The 24,389-nt window shown below is 48.5% G+C and overlaps 1 protein-coding gene across 2 annotated transcripts in view; it reads right to left on the bottom strand.

The window, feature by feature from the left end:
- VPS13D (vacuolar protein sorting 13 homolog D) overlaps positions 1 to 24,389 on the bottom strand; it is a 2,738,381-nt gene that overhangs the window by 1,274,359 nt on the left and 1,439,633 nt on the right. For both annotated transcript variants that reach the window (XM_085608633.1, XM_085608634.1), the window contains exon 44: positions 16,202 to 16,249. In XM_085608633.1, the coding sequence (XP_085464759.1) occupies positions 16,202 to 16,249 (48 nt within the window). The remainder of the gene's footprint in view (positions 1 to 16,201; positions 16,250 to 24,389) is intronic.

Raw genomic sequence — 24,389 nt, 5'->3', positions numbered from 1 at the left:
AGATCCTATTCATCCCCGATTGTTCTAATACTAAATTGCATCGTCCATTAATGGATTTGGATTTGGATGTGGATTTATAGAGCGCATAGCTACCCTTGGGCATCCCAGCGCTAAGAGGACTTAGTTTATTCCCAGTGGGGTGCAGGAAAATGTTTAGGGGAAGAGCCAGGTTTTTAATTTTTTTCGGAATGCTAGTAAATTCTGCTCACTCCTCATGGGTAATGGGAGGGAGTTCCATAGTTTAGGCGCGTTATAGGCGAACCTGCGGCCGCCCGATCTTGCCTTTTTTATTCTCGGGATGGATGCCAGTACAAGTGAATCAGATCTTAGATGACGGCTAGCTTTGTGAGGTTTCATCAAGGATCTGAGTATTGGGGGGCCTTTATCTTGCAGAATTTTGCGGCGTTTTGGGCCACCTGGAGTTTTTGAGTGACTGATGCAGGGGCTCCCAAGTATAGGATGTTACCATAATCAAGTCTTGAGTTGACCAGTCCCTGCATCAGTAGTTTCCTGGAATGGAAAGGGATCAGGTGGAGGATCTTACGGGCCATACGGATTAAGCCGAAGCAGGTCCCTGATGTTTTCCTAGCCTGGGTTTTGAAGTTAAGGTTCTGGTCAAGCCAGATACCTAGACTTTTGACTTCTGTTTTGGGAGTAGGGTAGGTGCCCATGCAGGCTGGCCAGGAAAGGTTTACGGGTAATTTGTGTTGATTGCCCAGTAGGAGGATTTCGGATTTGTCGCCGTTGAGCTTGAGTCTAGAGTCCGACATCCATTGTGAGATCCCTTCTAGACAACTGGCCAGGTTTCCTAAGCTAGAGTCAGAGTGGTTAATGGACACAACCAACTGGGTGTCGTCAGCGTACATCACTGACTTGACACCGAAGGGAGTGATGATGTCTTCGAGGGGGGCCATATAGACATTAAAAAGTGTGGGGCTAAGGGAGGAGCCCTGAGGGACCCCACACTGCATAGGTAGGGGTTTGGACGTGGAGAAGCCGTCTGAAACCTGGAATGATCTTCCCTCGAGGAAGGATTTAATCCATGCGAGGGCCGAGTCAGTGATTCCCAGTTGGCTCAGCCGGTGGACCAGGATGGAATGGTCCACCGTGTCGAAGGCGGCACTTAGATCGAGAAGGATCACTGCCACTGATCCTCCTGCGTCTATGATGGCTATCGCCTCTTCGACAACTGCGAGCAAGGCGGTGTCGGTGCCTTGGCCCGGTCTGAAGCCAGTCTGGGAGTCGCGTAGTAAGTGATTGGACTCCAAAAAGGAGGATAGCTGTTTGTTAGCTATTCGTTCAGCCACTTTACTAATCCCTGGGAGGAGTGAAATCGGCCTGAAGTTGGAGGGGTCTAGAGGGTCCAGGTGGGGTTTCTTTAGGAGGGCTTTGACCGTAGCCTTTTTCCAGTTGGCTGGCACGGTGCCACTCCTGAAGGAGGCGTTTATTAGATAAGTGAAGGGTTGGGCAATGGTGGGGGCGACCAGTTTCATCTTACTGATGGGAGCAAGGTCCGCTGGTGAGCCACTTTTTACAGCTTTCAGGGTTTCTAAAAAAGCTTCCGTGGAGATCTGATCAAAGGCTCGCAAGCAGGGAGCCTCCGGCAGAAGGGGGGATGCAATAGGATGGAGAGAAGCAGAGGGTGCGGGGAGTGAGGTGAGTATTTTGTCAATTTTTGCGGAGAAGAAGTTGGCCATTTGATTGCATCTCACACCTTCAGGGTCAGGAGGGGGGGGAGGGTCCTGGATTTTGGTGAGGAGCCGAACTATGCGGTATGTTTCCTTCGCTGAGTTAGCTGCTGCCGCAATCTTTCCTTCAAAGAAGGTGGCCTGGGTGGATTTAATTGCGGCTTTGTAGAGCTTGATAGCGCTTCTGTATTCGATTTTGGAGGCTGTGGACCAATTTTTCCTCCAGGCGCGTTCTAATTTTTTGCAGCTCTTTTTTAGGGAACGGAGTTCCTGGGTGTACCAGGGAGAGTTGGTCGATTTGTTCCTACTAGGCATTGGTTTGGGTGGCAGAATGGTATCTAGGGATTGATGGATCCAATCCTGGAGCTGAGTTTCTGCTAGGGACGGGTCTTCGTCCAGGAGGGGGGAGGTGGAGGATAGAGCCTGAGCCCAGGCGCTGTTGTCCAGTTTTTTCCACGGGCGATCCGGGGGTTGGGGAGGGGGTTTACCCAGAGGTTCGGTGGATAGCAGTAGCTCGAATGGGACCAAGAAATGGTCTGACCATGGAGTGGGGATAGGGGGCCTAGCTGTGAGACGGGGGAGGTTGGAGAACACGGGATCCAACAGGTGACCTTTGATGTGAGTAGGGAAGTTATTGAGTAATTCGAGGCTGAGTGAACCTATGTCGGCTTTGAGGTCCATCGCCGGTTTGTTGGAGGGGTCGTCGAGATGGAGATTTAAATCTCCCAGTATCGTAAAATTCGGCGTAGTACAGGCCAGGGAGGAGACAGAGTCAATGAGTGACTCGCAAAAGTGGCGGATTGGTCCAGGGGGACGATAAACAAATAGTCCCGAGAGTGTGAGCGATGGTGGGCGACTAACTGAGAAGAGGATGTTTTCGCAGTCCAGTATGGGACTATCTCTGAATTGACATGCGAAGTAGTCTCTGTAAATAACAGCGATTCCTCCGTCGATGCCTACCGGTCTGTTGTGGAATTTAATCAGGTAATCCGGTGGAAGTGACTGAACTATATCTGGCTCTGATCCTGCTGCGAGCCAAGTTTCCGTTAGGAATAGGATTTCGATGTCGGAGTCTTTCAGGAGCAGATTAATTTCCGTTTGATGCTTTGGGAGGGATCTGCAGTTAAGCAGGGCCATATTGAGGGTGATGGGTTTCAACGTTGGCTCTAGATGGAAACTGTACGAGCATGAACGACAGCAAGAGTTCCCTTCAGCGAGCGAGATCGAGTTGCTGCAGGAGGGGGTTGGGGGAATTCGGAGTTCCAGCAAGGTATCCCTGGAGTAAGTGGTGGCCTGGGGAGGGCGAACCAGGGGTCCGGGCTCTGGGCGCGGTCTGGCACGGACGGGCGCAGACGGGCTTGCCTTAGGCGCTCCCGCTGCGCTCGTCCGCTGCGCTTCCTGAATAGACACATTTTAGTAGAGAGGGGGGGCGTGGTCAGCGAGGTGGGCGTGGCCTGAGTGCTCGACCAGGTGTCGTCAATTAGGCAATTTTACCTACGTCAGCGCTAGGGTCCGCTGCGTGGGGGTGCTCAGGGAGATAGGCAGTGAGTTAAAAACACACACAGTAGCAAGTGACTCCAATATTTAAAACAAGCAATCTCCCGGCTTCCGCCTCAGGAGTAAACAAACAGTCTTCTGGGCGCGTTCGTGATCAGCGCGCCTTATGTACTGGATGCGGGAGGCGTGGTCAGCGAGGTGGGCGTGGCCTGAGTGCTCGACCAGGTGTCGTCAATTAAGCAATTTTCCCTACGTCAGCGCTAGGGTCCGCTGCGTGGGGGTGCTCAGGGAGATAGGCAGTGAGTTAAAAACACACACAGTAGCAAGTGACTCCAATATTTAAAACAAGCAATCTCCCGGCTTCCGCCTAAGGAGTAAACAAACAGTCTTCTGGGCGCGTTCGTGATCAGCGCGCCTTATGTACTGGATGCGGGAGGCGTGGTCAGCGAGGTGGGCGTGGCCTGAGTGCTCGACCAGGTGTCGTCAATTAGGCAATTTTCCCTACGTCAGCGCTAGGGTCCGCTGCGTGGGGGTGCTCAGGGAGATAGGCAGTGAGTTAAAAACACACACAGTAGCAAGTGACTCCAATATTTAAAACAAGCAATCTCCCGGCTTCCGCCTCAGGAGTAAACAAACAGTCTTCTGGGCGCGTTCGTGATCAGCGCGCCTTATGTACTGGATGCGGGAGGCGTGGTCAGCGAGGTGGGCGTGGCCTGAGTGCTCGACCAGGTGTCGTCAATTAGGCAATTTTCCCTACGTCAGCGCTAGGGTCCGCTGCGTGGGGGTGCTCAGGGAGATAGGCAGTGAGTTAAAAACACACACAGTGGCAAGTGACTCCAATATTTAAAACAAGCAATCTCCCGGCTTCCGCCTCAGGAGTAAACAAACAGTCTTCTGGGCGCGTTCGTGATCAGCGCGCCTTATGTACTGGATGCGGGAGGCGTGGTCAGCGAGGTGGGCGTGGCCTGAGTGCTCGACCAGGTGTCGTCAATTAGGCAATTTTCCCTACGTCAGCGCTAGGGTCCGCTGCGTGGGGGTGCTCAGGGAGATAGGCAGTGAGTTAAAAACACACACAGTAGCAAGTGACTCCAATATTTAAAACAAGCAATCTCCCGGCTTCCGCCTCAGGAGTAAACAAACAGTCTTCTGGGCGCGTTCGTGATCAGCGCGCCTTATGTACTGGATGCGGGAGGCGTGGTCAGCGAGGTGGGCGTGGCCTGAGTGCTCAACCAGGTGTCGTCAATTAGGCAATTTTCCCTACGTCAGCGCTAGGGTCCGCTGCGTGGGGGTGCTCAGGGAGATAGGCAGTGAGTTAAAAACACACACAGTAGCAAGTGACTCCAATATTTAAAACAAGCAATCTCCCGGCTTCCGCCTCAGGAGTAAACAAACAGTCTTCTGGGCGCGTTCGTGATCAGCGCGCCTTATGTACTGGATGCGGGAGGCGTGGTCAGCGAGGTGGGCGTGGCCTGAGTGCTCGACCAGGTGTCGTCAATTAGACAATTTTCCCTACGTCAGCGCTAGGGTCCGCTGCGTGGGGGTGCTCAGGGAGATAGGCAGTGAGTTAAAACCACACACAGTAGCAAGTGACTCCAATATTTAAAACAAGCAATCTCCCGGCTTCCGCCTCAGGAGTAAACAAACAGTCTTCTGCCCCACATTGCACACACCCATGCAAGAAACACTTTGAGGGGCAACCTCACAGTATTCTACGCCAGGAGATTGATGTACAACTACTGGTCATAAATGCTCCACAAATCACTGACAGACAGTTGACCTAGATGGACATCACCCCCCCACCCCTCCCCAGAGGGGCAGCATAAAAAACCAGTGTCAAAGGAGGCCAAGGCCTTTGAAACTTTTCCCTTACGTTCTCTGAACAGGTCCATCATTAAAGATCCTGTATCAACCACTCTTCTAACAGAACCTGAACACTGAACTGACAGCAAAACTGTTTCCATTGTTAAAAGACACTACCTTGAAAAGATCTCATTCATATTTGTGCCTGTGGTATTTAAAAGATACAGAAAGCCATTAGATCATTAAGTCTGCACAGCTCCTACCAGCTGAGATCTCACTCTCTTGAACTCTGGCACCACTGGCATATTGTGGCAAATCTCTTCTGTGGAGAAAAAGCATTTGTCAAACTTGTGTCAAGCTCTGCTTCTATAATAAGAGCGCCTCAAGCTACAAAAGATGATAACTTTTTAAAATTTACATAGAAAGTTGACTTGTGCAAAGGAGTGATTTCGCTTGCAAGGTTCTTTAATTAAACCTCTTGTAAACTCGCTTTCCACAACCATTTATCCAGATATGGATAATATTGAATCGCAATCCGATACAGATGGGCCACTAAAACAGACATTACTTTCGTAAACATTTAAGGGGCTGAATGCAGGATGGAAAGCACAACGCAAACTGGAAATAACTAATGCCTACAGGGAATTTGTGACATGACCAATAGGAATAAAGACACTAACAAATCTTCTCCCTGAAGAACCAACAAGATCTGTCGCATTGTGACTGTAAAAAAAAAAAAAAAAAAAAATCTCTTGCTTGAACAATGCTATGACCTCAAACTGAAAATCAGCCAAACTCCCCTCTTATGTGGGATCAGGAGGTAATCAGATTAAAAGTCCTGTTGTCTTGCTGAACATGGAGCCAACTGTTTGACATCTTTTGCCACTTCATTCACCTAGATCAGGGTTCTCCAAAGGAGGTCCTGGAGGGCCGGATCCATGCCATATTTTTAGCATTTCTCCATTAGATAAGGAAAATGCTACTTAACCAGTATGCATTTGTTCTTGGTATATCGAGCTGTAGAGTCATATCCTGCGCATAGATCACCTCTAGTGTTGGGTCTGGATGTTTGCACTTTTCTCCGTAGAAGTCTTTCCAGTCACGAGGTAGGTGTCTCCTCCTTTCGGTGAGAGTGAGCATGGGCATCAACTCCATTGTTAGATTGTTTTTCCGTGAGGGTGATAATGGAGTTAGTAAGAGTAGTAAAAGGAGATGTCCATGAATGCAAGTATCTAAGTAAGATGTTACTGCAACAGGTATATTTACCCGGGGAGGCGGGTGGGCCCATGTGACTTTACAGCTCTATATGCCAAGAACAGATGCATACTGGGTAAGTAGCATTTTCCATTTGAGGCATATGAGCTGCAGATCATATGCTGTGCATAGACTACCGATCAGTTATCTCCCAAAGTGGTGGTTAACCTGTAGGTGTTGCAGTTGTTTGAAATAGTGTACGTAAAACTGTTTGGCCCACACTAGCCTGCTGTCTTGCTAACAAATCTACACAACAATGTTTTGTGAATGTGTGAGGTGTAGACCATGTTGCAGCTTTGCATATGTCATCTATGTGTATATTACCTAAGAATGTCATAGAAGCCCCCAGTTTGCGTGTAGAGTGTGCTCTAGGGGTAACTTTTGCATAGCATATTTGAATACATTTGACTATCCACCTTGCAATAACCGATTTTGTTATGGGATTGCCTTTATGTGGCGGAGCAAAAGTGACAAAAAGTTGGTTTGTATTAGGGAAAGGTTTTGTCCTTTCAATGTAAAATTGTAATAAAGTAATTCTCTCTTCACATCTAAAGTGTGTAGGGCACGTTCTGCCACAGAATCTGGTTGAGGGAAGAACACAGATAACTCAATAGACTGACTGATATGAAAGGCAGAAATGACTTTGGGAATGAATTTAGGATTAGTCCGAAGAACTACTCTATTTTGGTGCATCTGTAAAAATGGTTCTTCTATAGTTACGACTGAAGCTCACCGACTCTCCTCAGTGATGTAATAGCTATGAGGAAAGCTACATTCCACGTGAGAAATTGCAGTTCACATTTGTGCAATGGTTCGAAGGGTGGATCCATTAGCCTGGTGAGAACAATGTTGAGATTCCACACTGGAGCAGGTGGATGTCTTGGAGGAATGACTCTTGAGTCCCTCCATAAAAGCTTTGATGACAGGCACTCTAAAGAGAGATAAATGTTGTCTATTCTGGAGGTATGCAGCTATTGCAGCCAAATGTAAGCATATGGATGTGTATGCTAAATTGGAACGTTGTAGATGTAACAAATAACATAATGTTTTGAACAGAAGCATCAAGCAGATTGATGTGGTTGTTAGCACAGTATATTACAAACCGTTTCCACTTGCACAGCAGGCTCTTGTGGTAGGACGTCTAGCCTCTTTGATAATATTCATACATTCTGGTGGTAGATTAAGGTAGCCAAACTCTAGGACTTCAGGTGCCAGATCGCCAGGCTGTCTTGACTGGGGGCTGAATGTCTTATGTCTCCATGGCTTTGTGTGGGGAGATTGGGTGTAAAACATAGTTTAGTAGCTCCTAGATATGCTTGAGTGTTGGACAGTTGGAGATGGGATTTGGACTGATTTACTGTGAATCCAAGCTAGTGGAGCAATTTCAGTTTTTTGTGTCTGGCGTAGACAGCTGTCGTGCAAGCTGGCCTTTATGAGACAGTCGTCTAAGTATGGGAAGACGTGAACATGTTGTCTTCGTAGATGGGCTGCGACCAATGCTAAGTATTTTGTGAAAACCCTGGGTGCTGTTGTTACTCAGAATGGGAGTACCTTGAATTGATAATGCTGGCCTGCTACCACGAACCTGAGGTATTTGCGGTGTGCAGGATGTATTGGGTTTTGAAAGTAGGCGCCTTTAAATCCAGAGTGGAGAGAAAGTCGTCTTGCTGAAGGAGTGGAAGCACTTGTTGGAGTGTTACCATATGAAAGTGGTCCGACTGAATGTACAGATTTAGTTCTCTGAGGTCTAATTAAGGCCTGAGAGAGCCGTCCTTTTTGGGAATTAGAAAGTAGAGGGAGTACACACCTGCCCCTTGGTATTGTAAAGGGACCGGTTCTACTGCACCTTTCTGCAACAAAGAGAACCGCTTGCTTTAGAAGGGTAAGATGTTCTTGTGACATGAGGTGTGACCTTGGAGGAATGTTTGGTGGAGTGTTTGTAAGCTCCAGGCAGTAACCAAATTGGATAATTTGCAGAACTCATTTGTCTGATGTAATCGTATTCCACATAGGTAGAAACTGGGAAAGATGTCTCCCGACAGGAGTGGAATGATCGGGGGTATAGAAAGAAATTCACTGTTTGGTGTTTGCAGGGGAAGTGTGTGTTGAATTACCTCTGCCTCTTCCCTTTCTGTTGTTTCCTCTATATCCACCTCTAAAGTAACCTCTTGAAGAAAACAACTCATTGTTGCCTTTGTAAGAGGAGGAGGGTTTTTCTGTAGATATATTTTTGGCGCCACCCCTGTAGAATGAGCGACAAAAGGATCCTCTGTTGGAAGGTGATTGTAAGGCCCCCATGGACTTTGCAACCTCAGTATCCTTTTTCATTTTTTCCAGTGATGCATCAACAGCTGGACTAAAGAGGTGTTCTTTGTTAAATGGTTGGTTAAGAATAGAGGCTTGCACCTCAGGTTTAAATCCTGAAATTCTTAACCAAGCATGGCTACGAAGCAGAACACTAGTATTTACTGCCCGGGCTGCTGTGTCTAGTGTACATCTGATAGATGTATTAGTTATTAGTTTACCCTCTTGAATAAGGTCACTAGCTCTAGACTTATGCTCATCAGGAAGAAATTCCATGAGCTTCTCAAGCTCATCATAATGGGCTCTGTCATATCTCGCTAATAGTGCTTGAGCATTGGAAATGCATCAATGATTAGCTGCTTGTGACGCTACCCTTTTGCCCGAACCATCAATTAATTTGGACCCTTTATCGGGAGGAGGGACTTTACCTGTGGTTTGTGAATTAGCTCTCTTACGAGCATTAGAAAGTACAAGAGTCCGAGGGCAAATGGCCTTTAATATATACAGGGTCAGTAGGCGCAGATTTGTACTTTTTCCCTACCCTGGGTATGATGATTCTTGCTCTTACAGGGTCTTTGAAGATGTCATCAGCATGTTAAAGCATACCTTTTAGCATTGGTAATGTTTGGGTAGCCCTCTGAGATGAACTTATATCCTGTGGGTCAGGTGATGGTGGTGAATGTGTGGGAATGATGAGCAAATTTGGATCAATGAGTGAAGAAGGTGGAATACAAGGTGGAGAAGGGTTAGTCCCCACATTTTTCCTTTTAAAAGAAATGTGGTTATCTTCTTGCAAGCCCATTTTCCTTTTTTCAAGTAGTTTGGTAAGAATATGTCCAATTTGTGGATTAATAACAATTTCCTTTTGTTTTGGATTCGAAGGTGGAACATCGGTCCGAGGCTCTTCCGGAGCGCAACATTTCACATCCGAACCCGATGGCGGAAAAAAACAATCTAACAATGGAGTCAATGCCCATGCGTACTATCACCGAAAGGAGGAGTGACCTACCTTGTGACTGGAAAGCCTTCTTTTAAGAAAAACAAAGTGCAAACATCGAGGCCCAACACTAGATGGTGATCTATTCACAGCATATGATCTACAGCTCGTATGCCTCGAACATGCAGTTATCATAACAATCTGGCATGGATCCAGCCCTCCAGGACCGACTTTGGAGAACCCTGAGCTAGATGCTTGTGTGGGGGTAAGGAACAAAGGGTCAGATGGGGGGGGGGGGGGGGGGGGTCCCATAAAATGGCCAATATTAATCAAGGGTGAATACTCGCAGGGCCCAATGATCCAAGGTGGTCTTCTGCTACTGACGAAGAAACCCAGCCAACTCCCTCCGATTGGTGTCTCGTGATACTGCTTTAGAAGGAACTCAAAGGAGTCACAGGAAAAGTCACAGAGTAAGAGGAATCAGCAGCCTGCTGATGACCTTTCCCTGAACTTTTGCCTCCAAAAGCCCTACTAGGTTATTGCTCTTGCTGTTGATGCATATGCTGCATTTGAGAATGGCCATACTGATGGCCATACCGAAAAACCTCTGGAATTGATGGTACAACTCCTTACAGTAAAAGAGGGTCCAAGAGCTCTAGCTGTCATTTTACACTCATTGACTCTCTCCAAAAAAGCATCTAATTTCTCACTGAATTCTTTTATTCCAGCAAAAGACATATCCAGAAGTTGAGACTGAACATCTCCTGAAAAAACCTTTTGTGTACATCTAGGAATATCTAAGCAATAGAACTGCAGACTCCATAGAGCACGCCACTGAATCCACAGTATTTAACCTGGCATGTACTACATGCTAAGGTTCTCATTACGGGCATTCAGGATAATTCAGATCTCTGCACACATCTCTGTTTGTACAAGTATCAGAATTATAAGTGTGGCAAAGTTGAATGTACATGGGAATTACTGGGTGCGATAAAGTGAGCACACCCAAGTTAAAAATCAGTAGGACAAACCTGATAGCATGTAACAGGAATAAAAAATGAGTGGTAACTGGAGGGACACACAGATTGTGCATTTTATCCCCCACTGAAAGGGAAAAACTTTTCACATGGGTAATTTATTAGACCTGATGAAATTTGATCCCAGGGTTGTCAGATTCCATTGGGTGTGATGAACAAGTTACTAACCTTCGGTAACGATGTATCTGTAAGAAACATTAGTTAGTTAGATTCCTCACCTTAGAATATCCCCAGGCGTCAGACTGGATCCGGAAGATTTTTCGTCAGCAATACCCCTTGCGCGTCGCTAGGCGTCGTCTGCGGCTCCGCGTCCGTCGTCGGCGTCGTGCGCCGGGATGACGTCGTCGGAGTACTTAGACGCCGCCCTCGCGCGCTGACGTCAGTTCTTGTACATAGCCTTCCGCGCCAGGAACGCAGAGCCATGCAAAGACCGACACTGGTGCCAAAAATAAAATCTAGGGGCCTGAAAGGACAACCTTAACCCTAGATGTCAGTTCGCAGAACGGGGAGGATGGGAGGGTCGGTGAGGAATCTAACTAACTAATGTTTCTTACAGATACATCGTTACCGAAGGTTAGTAACTTGTTCATCTGAAAGAAACACGTTAGTTAGATTCCTCACCTTAGAATAGATACCCAAGCAATACCATCCCCGGTGGTGGGTCTGCGAACCAAGATCACACCAGAAAGTCCTGGAGGACAGAACGGCCAAAGAAGCCATCCCTCCGGACTTGGCTGTCAAGGCAATAATGCCTGGCAAACGTGTGTAGCGAAGCCCACGTCGCCGCCTGACAGATGTCCTGCAAAGGGACTCCCCGTCCCAAAGCAGTAGTAGCCGCTGTGGCCCGAGTAGAATGGGCGCGCAGCCCAACAGGAGGGTCCTTTTTAGCCAAGGAATAGCAGATTTTGATGCACAAAACGACCCACCGAGAGATGGTTCGTTTGTGCACAGCTTTCCCCTTCTTAGCGCCCACGTACCCAACAAAAAGCTGGTCGTCCACCCGGAACTGTTTTGTGCGGTCCAGATAGAAGGAGAGCGCACGTTTTGGGTCCAGACGGTGGAGCCTCTCTTCCTCTTTGGAAGGATGCGGAGGCGGAAAGAAGGTGGGCAAGGTGACAGACTGCCCAAGGTGAAATGGAGTCACCACTTTAGGAAGAAAGGAGGGACGAGGCCGAAGGACAACCTTGTCCGGATGAACAGATAGAAAAGGAGGCTTTGAAGATAAAGCCTGGAGCTCACTCACCCGTCTAGCCGAGGCGATGGCTACCAGAAAAGCAGTCTTCAGAGTTAGAAGACGAAGAGGGCAATTGTGAAGAGGCTCGAAGGGAGCGCACATCAGGAATGTCAATACCAGATTCAAGTCCCACTGAGGCATTACAAAAGGGACAGGAGGGAACGTGTGTGTAATGCCTTTGAGAAAGCGTGTAACCACAGGGGACTTGAAAAGAGAAGGCTGATCAGGAAGCCGCAAGAAGGCGGAGATGGCAGCAAGATAACCTTTCAGGGTGCCCAGGGCAGAGCCCTGCCGGGCCAGAGAAAGAAGGAAGAGGAGAACCTCAGAAAGAGGGGCGGAAAGGGGATCCACAGCCTTTGCTGTGCACCATGCCACAAATTTGTTCCACCGGCAGGCGTATACCGACTTTGTGGAGGGACGCCTGGCTGCCAGAATGATATCACAGACTTCAGGAGGCAAGTCAAATGGCATCAACTGCCGCCGCTCAATCTCCACGCATGGAGGTGGAGGCTGGACAGGTTCGGGTGGAGGACCGTCCCCTGCTGCTGCGACAGAAGATCCTCCCGAAGGGGCAGACGTATCGGGGGATCGGTCAACAGACTGAGTAGCTCGGGATACCAGTATCTTCGTGCCCAATCCGGAGCCACCAAGATGACTTGGGCCCGGTCGTGCCTGATCTTCTTCAGCACTCTGGGCAGAAGTGGTATAGGCGGAAAGGCGTACAACAGACCGCAACTCCACTCGTGACGAAAAGCGTCGCCGAGCGAGTGCCGCCTTGGAAATTCCAACGCGCAGAACTGCTGACATTGCGCGTTCTCTTCGGTGGCGAATAGATCTAACCAAGGCTCTCCCCACTGCTGAAAGAGGCCTTGCACCACTTCGGAGTTCAGACGCCATTCGTGATCCATCATGCACCGGCGGCTGAGTTCGTCTGCTCTGGCGTTCAGAGAGCCCGCCAGATGTTGAACCACCAGGGTGACGCCCTGGTGTTCCAGCCATGTCCAGAGGCGCAGAGCCTCCTGACAAAGGGTCCACGACCCCACCCCGCCCTGTTTGTTGCAGTACCACATGGCGGTGGTGTTGTCCGTGAACACCTGCACGACACTTCCCCTGACAGAGGGAAGGAAGGCTTTCAGTGCTAGCCGGATCGCTCTCAACTCCAACAGGTTGATGTGGAGGCGAGACTCCGCCGGAGACCAGAGGCCTCTGATCTCCGCCTCTCCCATATGGCCACCCCATCCCAAGAGGGACGCATCCGTCACTACGACATGCTCCGGTTGGGGAAGGGAGAGGCTCTTGCCCTTGACCCACTCGCGGTCCGTGAGCCACCACTGCAACTGCTGTGCAGTACCCTCCGAGATCAAGACATGGTCGGACAGGTTGCCGTGATGCTGGGCCCACTGAAACTTCAGGTCCCACTGCAGAGCCCGCATGCGCCGCCTGGCGTGATGCACTAGTAGGATGCAGGAGGCCATCAGCCCCAGAAGCCGCAACACTAACCTGACCGAAACCCGGGATAGAGGCCGAAAGATGGGAATCAGGGCCTGTATATCCCGGACCCGCTGTTCCGGTGGATGGACCCGGAACTGCGCCGAATCGAGAACCGCTCCGATGAAGAGGAGCTTCTGAGAGGGACTCAAGTGCGACTTCGGCACGTTGATGGAAAACCCCAGCAAATGCAGGAGATCCGCCGTAGTCTGGAGGTGGGAGACGACTGCCTGGGGCGAGCCCGCCTTCAACAACCAGTCGTCGAGATAGGGGAAGACTGGGACCCCTGATCTGCGCAGATGAGCTGCGACCACCGCCATCACTTTCGTGAACACCCGAGGGGCACTGGTGAGGCCGAAGGGGAGCACGGTAAACTGAAAGTGCTCTTGGCCCACCGTGAACCGCAGGTAACGCCGGTGGGCCGGCAGGACGGGGATATGGAAATATGCGTCCTGCAAGTCCAACGCTACCATCCAGTCTCCAGGGTCTAGGGCAGCTAAAACCTGAGCCAACGTTAGCATCTTGAACCTTTCCTTGCGGAGGAAGGCATTGACGTTCCGGAGGTCCAAGATAGGGCGCAGGCCCCCCTTTCCCTTCTTGGGAACCAGAAAGTAGTGGGAATAACAACCACGACCTACTTCTGGACTCGGAACGCGCTCGACGGCCCCCTTGGCCAAGAGAGCCGAAACTTCCTCGCGGAGAAGATCCAAATGATCTAAGGTGAGGAATCTAACTAACGTGTTTCTTTCAGATAAATAAAGCGCCAAATTATAGGTCACTCATAATGAAGGCTTAATAAGCAGCAATGCCATCTTTACAAAGGTACTTGAAATAATTCCTCATTGCTTCTGAAAGCCTAGGTACAGCAAGTGCTGTTAACCCACAAAGTACATGAATGTATCTTATCAATGAGCAACCTGTAATGGGTATTTCAAAGCAGCACTACCTTATAGTCCAATCAATTCAACATTTTGGATTCCATAACTGACAGTGCTGCAAGAATAATACCGAATTTAAGCTTTGAGGCAGAAGCCCAAATTACTAGATTCTCTGGAATTGGATGTAATCCTTAATGAGCTAAATCAGATTAAATAGGGCCATACTTCTTGGCCATAACGTTGAAACTGCTGGATTTGAATGGGAGTTATCCCAAGACAGTGCAAGCTGGTCCACTAAGGATTCAATGAATGGTTTAATATCTTGTTTGTTACTTCCTTTTCAAAATCACTGCAAACAGATATGCTTTTGACGCCAGTGTATGTAACTTGATACAGAGACAGCAAGCTGCCTTTTTCACAACAGAACTTTCTGAACCTTTCAGAAGAAAAAAATATATTTTCGCTCTCTTATCCCTGCCTCTCACATTTTGTAGATCCAGAAGCAGACTAGAAACTGAATCAATAGGAAAGAGCAAATGAATAAACTCACTATAATCATCTGCATTTCTTCCCAGTTAGAAATGGATATCTGAGTCAAATCCCGAAGCAGATCCAAAAGCACCATGCATTCTCTGCACAGACGCTTTAGGCGTAATCTTCTACATTTCTTGTTTATAGGTCTCCTTTTAGCACTAAGCTTTTTGCTTAGCTTTTACAATGGTAGTCTCTGATTGAGACTAAAGCAAAATTGGCTCAGCGTTCAAAGTCATCAATAATGATAGCAGGCCTGAGAAAGAAACCAGCACCACAACATACTATATTGGTTGCAACTTTGAAGCTGTAGGGATGTCCCACATTGAAATAAATGGCATAGAAACATACGTCTATAGAAGGCAGAAGCAGCCAATGTCATAATGGTCATCAACACCACCGGTTGTACTGTACCTGCACGAAAAGGCAAACAAGAGACCCCGCCATGGCCTGCTTAAAGGGCAAAACCTGCTCAGCAGAGAAGCTTTGGAGCAAGAGCTAGCTATTGTTTTTTCTTAAGTGAGATCTGGCTTGACCTTCACGGAAGTAACCATTAGTTGCCCGTTCCTCTCCCAAACACCCTCCAAAGACACCACAAACATTTTGGTGCAGATCCTTCACCACCATCAGTAGACAACATTTAGAACCAGGCCTTCAGCCTTAAGATTTTGGTGGTGACATTCACAAACATATAAATTGCTGACAAAAGTCAAAAAATTTAAACAAAGAAAACTCGCCACTCAGGTTCCAGTGAATACAGAGGCAAAGAATAAAGGAACTAGAGTCAACAACGGCTGAGCACCTTTATAAAGGGAGGATGTCATTTTCAGCAGAGTCGTGAGGCTCCTACTGCCATGTTATAGGACTCCATCAAAAATCGGTGACGCATAAGCTTGGAAGACTGTCCCAGATCCAGCCTGGAACCTGGGAAGGATTTCAGTCAATGAAGCTGTGCATGTGAGTGTCCATTAAAACGAAAAGTTACTTACTCATAATTTTTGTTCTCCATCATTGTAAGCAACACTACATTTGTAAATCCCAGGGTAGAAAGGAGAAAACGGAGAGGTAAATATATGGTTGATGTTCCACCATGACACTCTTTAGAATTAACTGATCAACCAGGTGCCACACACAGACTGCTCTCTGGGAGACTAAACTTTGGAAAACTGTAAAGTGCCAATGTCAAATTTCTCTTTAAAGAGGCTGACCTCTATACAGCATTTTCATTCTATAAGGAACAACCAAAATAAAGCTTCAGCCCTCCTTTTTAAGCTTATTTTCCATTTACAAATAAGCAAAGCAAACAATTTCTTCTTGTAGACATATGTTAAAATACATCTGAAGGAAAGAGATTTCTGTCAAAAAGATTGTGCAGGGATCCTGAACAACGGCAAAAGTATTTAATGTTTATGAATTTATTGAAGAGATGGTATGATGAGATCACACTTTGGAATGGATTGTCTACATTAGCCAATACAAAGTTCTGAGTTTAGTCATGTATTCAAGAAATAAAAAAACACCAATCAGTGGTCCAGAAACACTGGTGTACTCACATAGACTTGTGGATGTATAATATTGGTTCTACTTATCGGGCTCCCCAGCTAAGAACAGATAAAAAAACAATGTTAGCAATCATTAAGCAATAGTTTCTATCACCAGTATGTTAGTCATCAACAAAATAACTTTGGTCAGTTAACTTAAATGTCACTAAGCATGCAGGCATCAACACCTCAGTAAAGGTAAAACGCGCAAATCCACATGCTGTGTGCAAATTGTTGAAACCGGAAAAGACTTACTATATTTCATAGAAGCTCACACCATTAGAAAATAACCTAAACTGACATCCTCTAAAGGTTTGCAAAGCGCAGAAATCAGCAATCAAATTTTGCAGGGGCATATGGGGACTAAACTACTAGAACTAGAAAGTGTGCATATTCTGTAGATAAGTAGACAAACGAGTTACGTATCTTCGGTAACGTTTGTTCTGATGCATACTCAGCCTTCACTCACTTTGTTCATCTAGACAGGTGCCTGAGTGCAGCTGGAACATTTTAACAGCCATCTGAAAGGGTGCCAAGTCAGCTCCAAGAGCAGTGCTGCACTGACTTGGTCATTCTAAATAACATGCACAGTCTATGTAGGCATTACATAATAACCACCCAAATTCCTGGTATTAAAAGGGATTACCACAACTCACAAAACTCATCTGCGAACAATGAACTCCTTACAACACAATACAGACTGCAGTGGATCAATTTCACTTTAAAAAAAATAAAAAAAGAAGCCAATTTTAATAAGATAGAAATGGTCACTAATTCAGTATAACAGTAATAAGAGCCTTTAAGAAACTATTTTTAAGGAAAGATGAAAGAAAAGAAACCACAATGTAGCCTATCAGGCTGAAGCCTGAAAAGTTAGGCAAAACTTGTCTGTTCCTTTCAGGAAAACCAAACCACCAGTATCCTATCATGCTATGTCATGGCAGGTAAGCCAGTTCTCTTTCTATGAGGATCAAAGATCATGGTAGAACTGAATTAGCTACCTCCTTCAGTAATGCAGTATGTGGTAAAAACTATCTAATTGCAGATTCTCCACCTTTTGAATATTTCCCAGGCATCAGAGTGGATCTGGAAACATTTGAGCAGTAACTCTGTGTGGCGCTGGGTGAAGTTGTGTGGGTTCACACTGACACTGTTCCACTCCAGAAATGTCATGCAGAGCCAACATAGGCGCCACGCTTGCCCGCTGATGATAGCTGCTTTCAATTTGTCTTTGACCACCGTGCAGAGTCCTCGCATTGGAACCTTATTGAAAGGGTAGAGCCCAATTCACGGAACCGGGAGGATGGGAGGGTTGGAGAGGAATCCGAGGTTAGATAGAATCTCTACTACAAAGAGCATTACCCAAGGTAAGTAACTTTTTCTTCTGAAATAGACTTCTCAGAGCAGATTCTTCACCTTTCAAATAAATACTAGGAGGGTCTAAGAATGGACTCAAAGCAAAAGGTCCTGTAGGACCTAGCAGGCAAAATGCCCCTCTCAGAGAACCTGGCAGTGGTGCTTTGTGAACTTATGGAGTAACGCCCAGATAGCTGTCTGACAGATGTCCAGAAAAATAACTTTGCCTACCACTTCAGTTGTAGCAGCCTTGGCTATGTTGGAGTGATTGTGCAGCTCTTCTCGAGGGTGCTTTTTTACCAATGCATAGCAGATTTTAATGCAGAGTACAATCCAGTGGGAAATTGTCCTTTTCTGCAGTCTTGCCTTTTTCTTGCTCTGGTGAACCCCACAAAGAACTGATTGCCCACCCGATGTGTAAGGTTATGATCAATGCAAAAGCTTGTGTTCTTTTGGGATCCAGGCGTTGAGGTCTCTCTCCTCCTAAGTGGGGTGAGGTGGACCAAAGAAAGCCAGTATGGTGATATTCTGACCAATGTATGGTAGGGTTTACACAGGGAAATTGAGGTTCACTCACACGCCGGGCCAATGATATGATGATGAGGAACACCGTCCTGAGGATGAGACGCTGCAAAGGACAGCTGAGGCTGGCTCATAGGGAGTACACATCAAATATGTGATGACCAAAGTAAGATCTCACTGTGGAATGACAAAGGGAGAGGGAGGAAACATATGTTGCATGTTGAACTTGAATACACTTGGACTAAGATTTGCAGAGTTATGAGTTGTAGGCTTATCCAGGCCTTATACATACTTTAAAATTATTAGTGTTGGATTTGACTCTACATATTTGAATGATACCTCTGCTAACACAAACGTCTTTCAAGACACATGCATTTCGTCATTTAATCCGACGTAGGAGCTCGCACACATATTCACGTAATTTAAGAGATCTAAAGCCTAGGAAAAAGTCAATTCTGACAAAACACGTGTCAGCTGCATGTGATCTGTAATAAGATCTCAATTGAGTTTTGTGAAAATCGATGAACGTTATGAAGATATAAATAAACATTTGGAACGACTGATTATTGGACTGGATATATTTTGGACTACTGATGAGTTGATGGCTTCGGTATAACTACTGAATTTAAGAATCAAGGATAGTGTACTTGTGTCTCTATACACCAGATGGTTGCTGGGTGTATATACCATGCAAATACCAAGTTCTACAATTGATGACCTATAGATACTTAACCAATACAATTGATGCTGTTGCTTTGGATGTACGATATTTTATTCACAGTTACCACTTTATTGTTTCTGTATATGTTGTAGGTCTTTCAAAAAACGCATCACAACAAGTGATTTAAATAATGAGGGCTGATCCGGCAATCACAAAAGTGCAGAAAGATACCCTTTAATTGTACCCAGGGAAAAGCCTTGCCGGGGAAAATACAAAACAAACAACAGATAATTTTGCCTGGAGGGGGTCAATCTGCTGTGTGCTGCACCAAGCCACAAATTTCTCTCAACGACAGGCGCGTACGCTCTTTGCTGAGGGGCACCTGACTGCTAGATGACATAAACCACCGCTGTGGGAAGGTCGACTATCTTCAACTGTTCCTGCTCAATCTCCTAGCATGAAGATGGAGATTACAAAGGCCCAGGTGCAGGACCCCGCTCTGTTGCTGCAACAGCAGATCCTCCTGGAGGGGCAGTCCGATGGGATGACAGATGCTCATGTCTAGGAGCTCTGGATAACATACCCTTCGTGCCCAATCCGGGGCCACTAAAATGACTGGGGTCCAGTCGAACTTGATCTTCTTCAGAACTCGGGGCAAAAGAGGTATTAATGGGAAGGCATACAAGAATCCAGAGTGCCACACAAAGCGGAACGTGCCTCCTAGCGAGAGACGCCTTGGAAACTTTAGCGCGTAGAACTGCTGACATTGCACATACTTGGCGGTGGCAAACCGATCAAGCCAAGATTCTCCCCATTTGCGGAAGACACCGTGTGCCAACTCAAAAAGCAACTGCCACTACAAGATTTGCTAAGTGTTGACGGCTGAGCTTGTTCAGCCTGGCATTCAAAGATCCTGCAGGTGGTTCACCACCAGGAAAATGCTTTGATGGTCCTGCCCTTTCTAGAAGCGTAGTGCCTTCTTGCACAGGGTCCAAGTCCCTTCCCCAAGCTGTTTGTTGCAATGCCACATGTCAGTGGTGTTGACCATAAGCACCTGTACCAGCCTCTCCTTGATGGATGGAAGGAAGGCTTTCAACACTAAGCTGATTGCCCTCATCTTCATAAGACTGAGATAGAGCCAGGATTCCGCTGCAGACCAGAGGCCTTTGATCTTCCCCTCTTCCAGGAGGAGACCCAAACCCAAAAGTGACACATCGGTCACCAGCATCAGCTTTGGGTAGGGTAGGTAGAGGGATCTGCCACTTAACCAATCGCAGTCCAGTAACCACCACTGCAGATCTCTTGCAGTCTCCTCTGAAAACTGAACGTGGTCAGAGAGATTACCTTGATGTTGGAACCACTGAGACTTCACATCCCATTGCAGAGCTCTTGTATGCCCCCTGGCGTACTTGACCAGTAAGATGAAGTTGGCCACCCGTCCTGGAACATTGTCCCTGACCACCAGGCCATTGGGTGCAATGGCTCCATCTACAAAAGTGATGAACACCGTGCTGAGGTAAAAGTGGCTGTATGTATTGGGCACCTCTGCAGAACCCACAAACAGAATAAAAGGTTTTATGTGGTTGGCATGGTGGAACAGACAGGCCAAGAACCGAAGTGTGACCCTGCTCTTTAAAGCTCTCCACAACGGAATCTGATTTGTTCCCAAAGTGGTGAGTCCCATGTTATTGCCCAGAACATGTCCATAAGGGACAACTGGGCAATACCTGAAAAGCCTGTTGACCGCAACCAAGCATGGCCATGAATAAGGACATTAGCACCACTGCTTGCCTGATGGAATCCGTGGTATTCAGGCCACAGCAGATTGTACATTTGGCCGCATCATGGCCATCCAGTATAGCCTGAGTCAGTACAGAGCAAAGGCTTCTGGTGCACCTGGGAGATCTGAGCAACCAGAATCTCAGAGAGCGTGGGAATAGCAACCCAGAATGCCACTGACTGACTGGAGGGTCCAACTAGTAGAAGAAAACATCCTCTTCCCGAAGGAATCCACTCTCTCGGACTCCCTAGTTGGGAAACTGTTAGGATTTGTCTGACTGATGGAAGCCTGCACTACCGAGCTTGTAGATGAGGGGTGCTGAGATAAAAAGGCGGGGTCATCTGGGTCAGGTAGGTGGCGCGTCACAATTTAGCACTTTACTAACAGACACAGCAAGTTAGACCCAAGCCCCAAAGAGGGTGTCAGTGGGTGCCTCATTGAAAGGCAGCATGGATCGATATTGGTTTACCCTGACTGAATTATTTCTGTTCGGACATTAGTTGTGACCACTATGGTGGCGAGCTGAAGGTCGAGACCTTAAGGCGCCCTCTGCATGACTATCACAAAGGAGGTACTTCCCTCAATGGTAAGACCTGGGGTTGAGAGGAGGCAGGAATCTTGAGAGTTGTCAAGACCACTGGTATCCTAGAGGTCATCATACCAGGTTTCTTCGTGGCAAGGATGGCCTATTTCATCACTTGCATCATCATCAGGCAGTCGGATCAGGGGATCGATTGTCATACTGAGTAGCTCGGGATACCATACTCTTCGAGCCCAGTCCGGAGCCACAAGAATGACTTGGGCCCGGTCGCGTCTGATCTTCTATAGCGCTCTGGGCAGAAGTGGTATAGCGTTAAGGCATACAACAGACCGCAACTCCACTCGCGATGAAAAGCGTCACCGAGTAAGTGCCGCCTTGGAAATTCCAACGCACAGAACTGCTGACATTGCGTGTTCTCTTCGGTGGCGAATAGATCTAACCAAGGCTCTCCCCACTGTTGAAAGAGACCTTGCGCCACGTCCGAGTGAAGACGCCATTCGTGATCCATCATGCACCTGCGGCTGAGTTCGTCCGCCCTGGCGTTCAATGAACCTGCCAAGTGTTGAACCACCAGGGAAATGCCCTGATGTTCCAGCCATGTCCAGCAGAGCCTCCTGACATAGGGTCCACGACAAGACCCCGCCCTGTTTATTGCAATATCACATGGCGGTGGGGTTGTCCGTGAACACCTGCACTACTCTTCCCCGGACAGAGGGAAGGAATGCCTTCAGTGCAAGTCGGATCGCCCGAAGCTCCAGAAGGTTGATATTGAGCCGGGACTCCGCCGGAGACCAGAGGCCTCTGATCTCCGTCTCTCCCATGTGACCGCCCCATCCCAGGAGGGACGCATCCGTCACCACTGTGTGCTCCGGTTGGGGAAGGTAGAGGGATCTGCCATTGACTAAATGCTGATTTTTGAGCCACCACTGCAACTGTCTTGCAGTGCCCCCCGAGATCTGGACGGACTCAGACAGGATCCCCTGATGCTGCACCCACTGAAACTTCAGGTTCCAGTGCAGAGCCCGCATATGCCATCTGGCATGATCGACCAGCAGGATGCAGGAGGCCATGAGGCACAGCAGCCTCAGTGTCAGCTTGACTGAAACCCAGGATAGAGGCCGAAAGATCGGAATCAGAGCCTGAATATCCTGGAAACGCTGTTCGGGAGGATAGACCCGAAAGAGCGTCGTATCCAGAACCGCTCCGATGAAGAGGAGCTTCTGAGAGGGAATCAGGTGCGACTTCAGCACATTGATGGAGAACCCCAGCAAATGCAGGGGGTCGGCCGAAGTCTGTAGGTGGGAGAGGACTGCCTGGGGCGATCCCACCTTCAACAGCCAGTCATAGAGATAGGGGAAGACTGGAACCCCTGATCTGCGCAGATGAGCTGCGACCACGGCCATCACTTTCGTAAACACCCGAGGGGTGCTGGTAAGGCCATAGGGGAGCACGGTAAACTGAAAGTGCTCGTGGCCTACTGTAAATCACAGGTAACGCCAGTGGACCGGCAGGACGGGAATATGAAAATATGCATCCTGCAGATCCAACGCTATCATCCAGTCTCCAGGGTCGAGGGCAGACAAGACCTGAGCCAGAGTTAACATCTTGAACTTCTCCTTCCGAAGGAAGCGGTTGATGTTCCAGAGGAAGCGATTGACGTTCCGGAGGTCTAAGATAGGACGCAGGCCCTTGTCCTTCTTGGGCACCAGAAAGTTGTGGGAATAACAACCATGACCTACTTCTGGCACAGGAACGCGCTTGATGGCCCCCTTGGCCAAGAGGGCCACAACTTCCTGTTGAAGAAGTGCCAAGTGATCCCCCGACATGCGGTGGTACTGGGGTGGCAAAGCTTGAGGGGTAGTCTCAAAGGGGAGGGAGTAGTCCCTTTGGACTATTTGTAAAACTCACCTGTCCGTAGTGATGGTGCGCCAGTGGGGGAGGTGATGGCAAATCCTGCCGCCCACTGGCGTTTGATGGGCCTGAAAAACCGGACTAGGAAGGTTTGGAGGCAGTGGTGGCCGGGGTGGAGGTGGACTGACCCGCCTGCTGGCCCCCTGAGCCACCTCGGCGGGTCCCACGTCTGCGGCCACACTTGGACTGTTGCTGAAGCAAACGTGTCGGGCACCCCTTCCATGGCCACGAAAGGAGCAAAAGGCAGAAGGCGGAGGAGGGCGAATGGCCGAAAGGCCCAAGGACTTGGCCGTAGCCCGGGAGTCCTTAAAACGCTCCAACGTACTATCCGCCTTGTTGCCAAAAAGGTGAATGTCATCAAAGGGCATGTCCATGAGAGTGTTCTGGACATCCCCCGAGAAGCCAGTAGTCCTCAGCCAGGCGTGGCGACGGAGCGCCACTGTCGTGAAAATCGCTCTGCCCAGCGAGTCCGCGGTGTCAAGGCCAAACCGAATTGTGAACTTGGCTGCATCTCTCCCTTCAGCAATAGCCTGAGAGATCACTGTCTGGGCCTCCTCCGGACACTGAGGCAGCACTTGCACCACCGTATCCTACACAGAGTGGGAATAACGGCCCAAGAGGCATGTGGTGTTCACAGATTGCAGCCCTGAACTGGCAGGAGAAAAAATCTTTTTCCCAAACTGTTCCAGTCTCTTGGATTCCCTATCCAGGCGGTAGGGAAGGCCCTTTGGGACGTGGAGGCTTGGACAATCAAGCTCTCAGGGGTGGGGTGTTGGGAGAGGAAAAGAGGGTTGCCCGGGGCCGGGCGATGGCGTCGGGCACGTTCCTATCCACAGGAGCCCCTGTGTTGGGCCTGGACCAGGTGCCCAAAAGAACGTCAGAAAGTGCCTCATTAAAAGGCAGCAGTGGCTCCGCAGAGGTAGCCACCGGCTGAAGCCCTTCTTTCAGGAGGTTAGTCCTGACGGCAACTGTAGGGAGGTGGAGGGCCTCCGCCGCCCTACGCAACACCACTGCATAACTTGCACCCTCCTCCTTAGCCACGGTAGGAGGAGTGAGCATGCCAAGGTCAGGAGAGGTGTCCAGACGACTGGCATCCCTCAGTTCCTCTGCCCAGTCCAGGTCATACTCACACTGAGCTGTGAGAGGGTCCTCAGACCCCTTCCAGTCCTCCCCTTCCTCCGAAGGCTGATGAACAGGCCTAAAATAAGGAGGCTGGACAAAGGGATAGAAATCCCCCATTGGCTACGTGTCCACATCGGGGCTGAGACCGAGGTGACGTCGTTCTGTGCCATGGGCCGGAGTCGCCGACGGACCCAGGAAGGGCGGGTAGGCAGACGGCCACACAGTAGGGTCCGCCAAAGCCGCGGGGGAGGCACCACCCGCACCCTCAGCTGCATTGCGCGACGGGCGTGGGGAAGTCGGTGAGCGA

This window comes from Triturus cristatus, chromosome 1_2 (genome assembly GCF_964204655.1).
Source record: "Triturus cristatus chromosome 1_2, aTriCri1.1, whole genome shotgun sequence".
NCBI classification, from domain to species: Eukaryota; Metazoa; Chordata; class Amphibia; order Caudata; family Salamandridae; genus Triturus; species Triturus cristatus.
The sequence above is the reverse complement of the archived record's forward strand: the minus strand, read 5'-3'. Positions and strand labels throughout refer to the sequence as shown.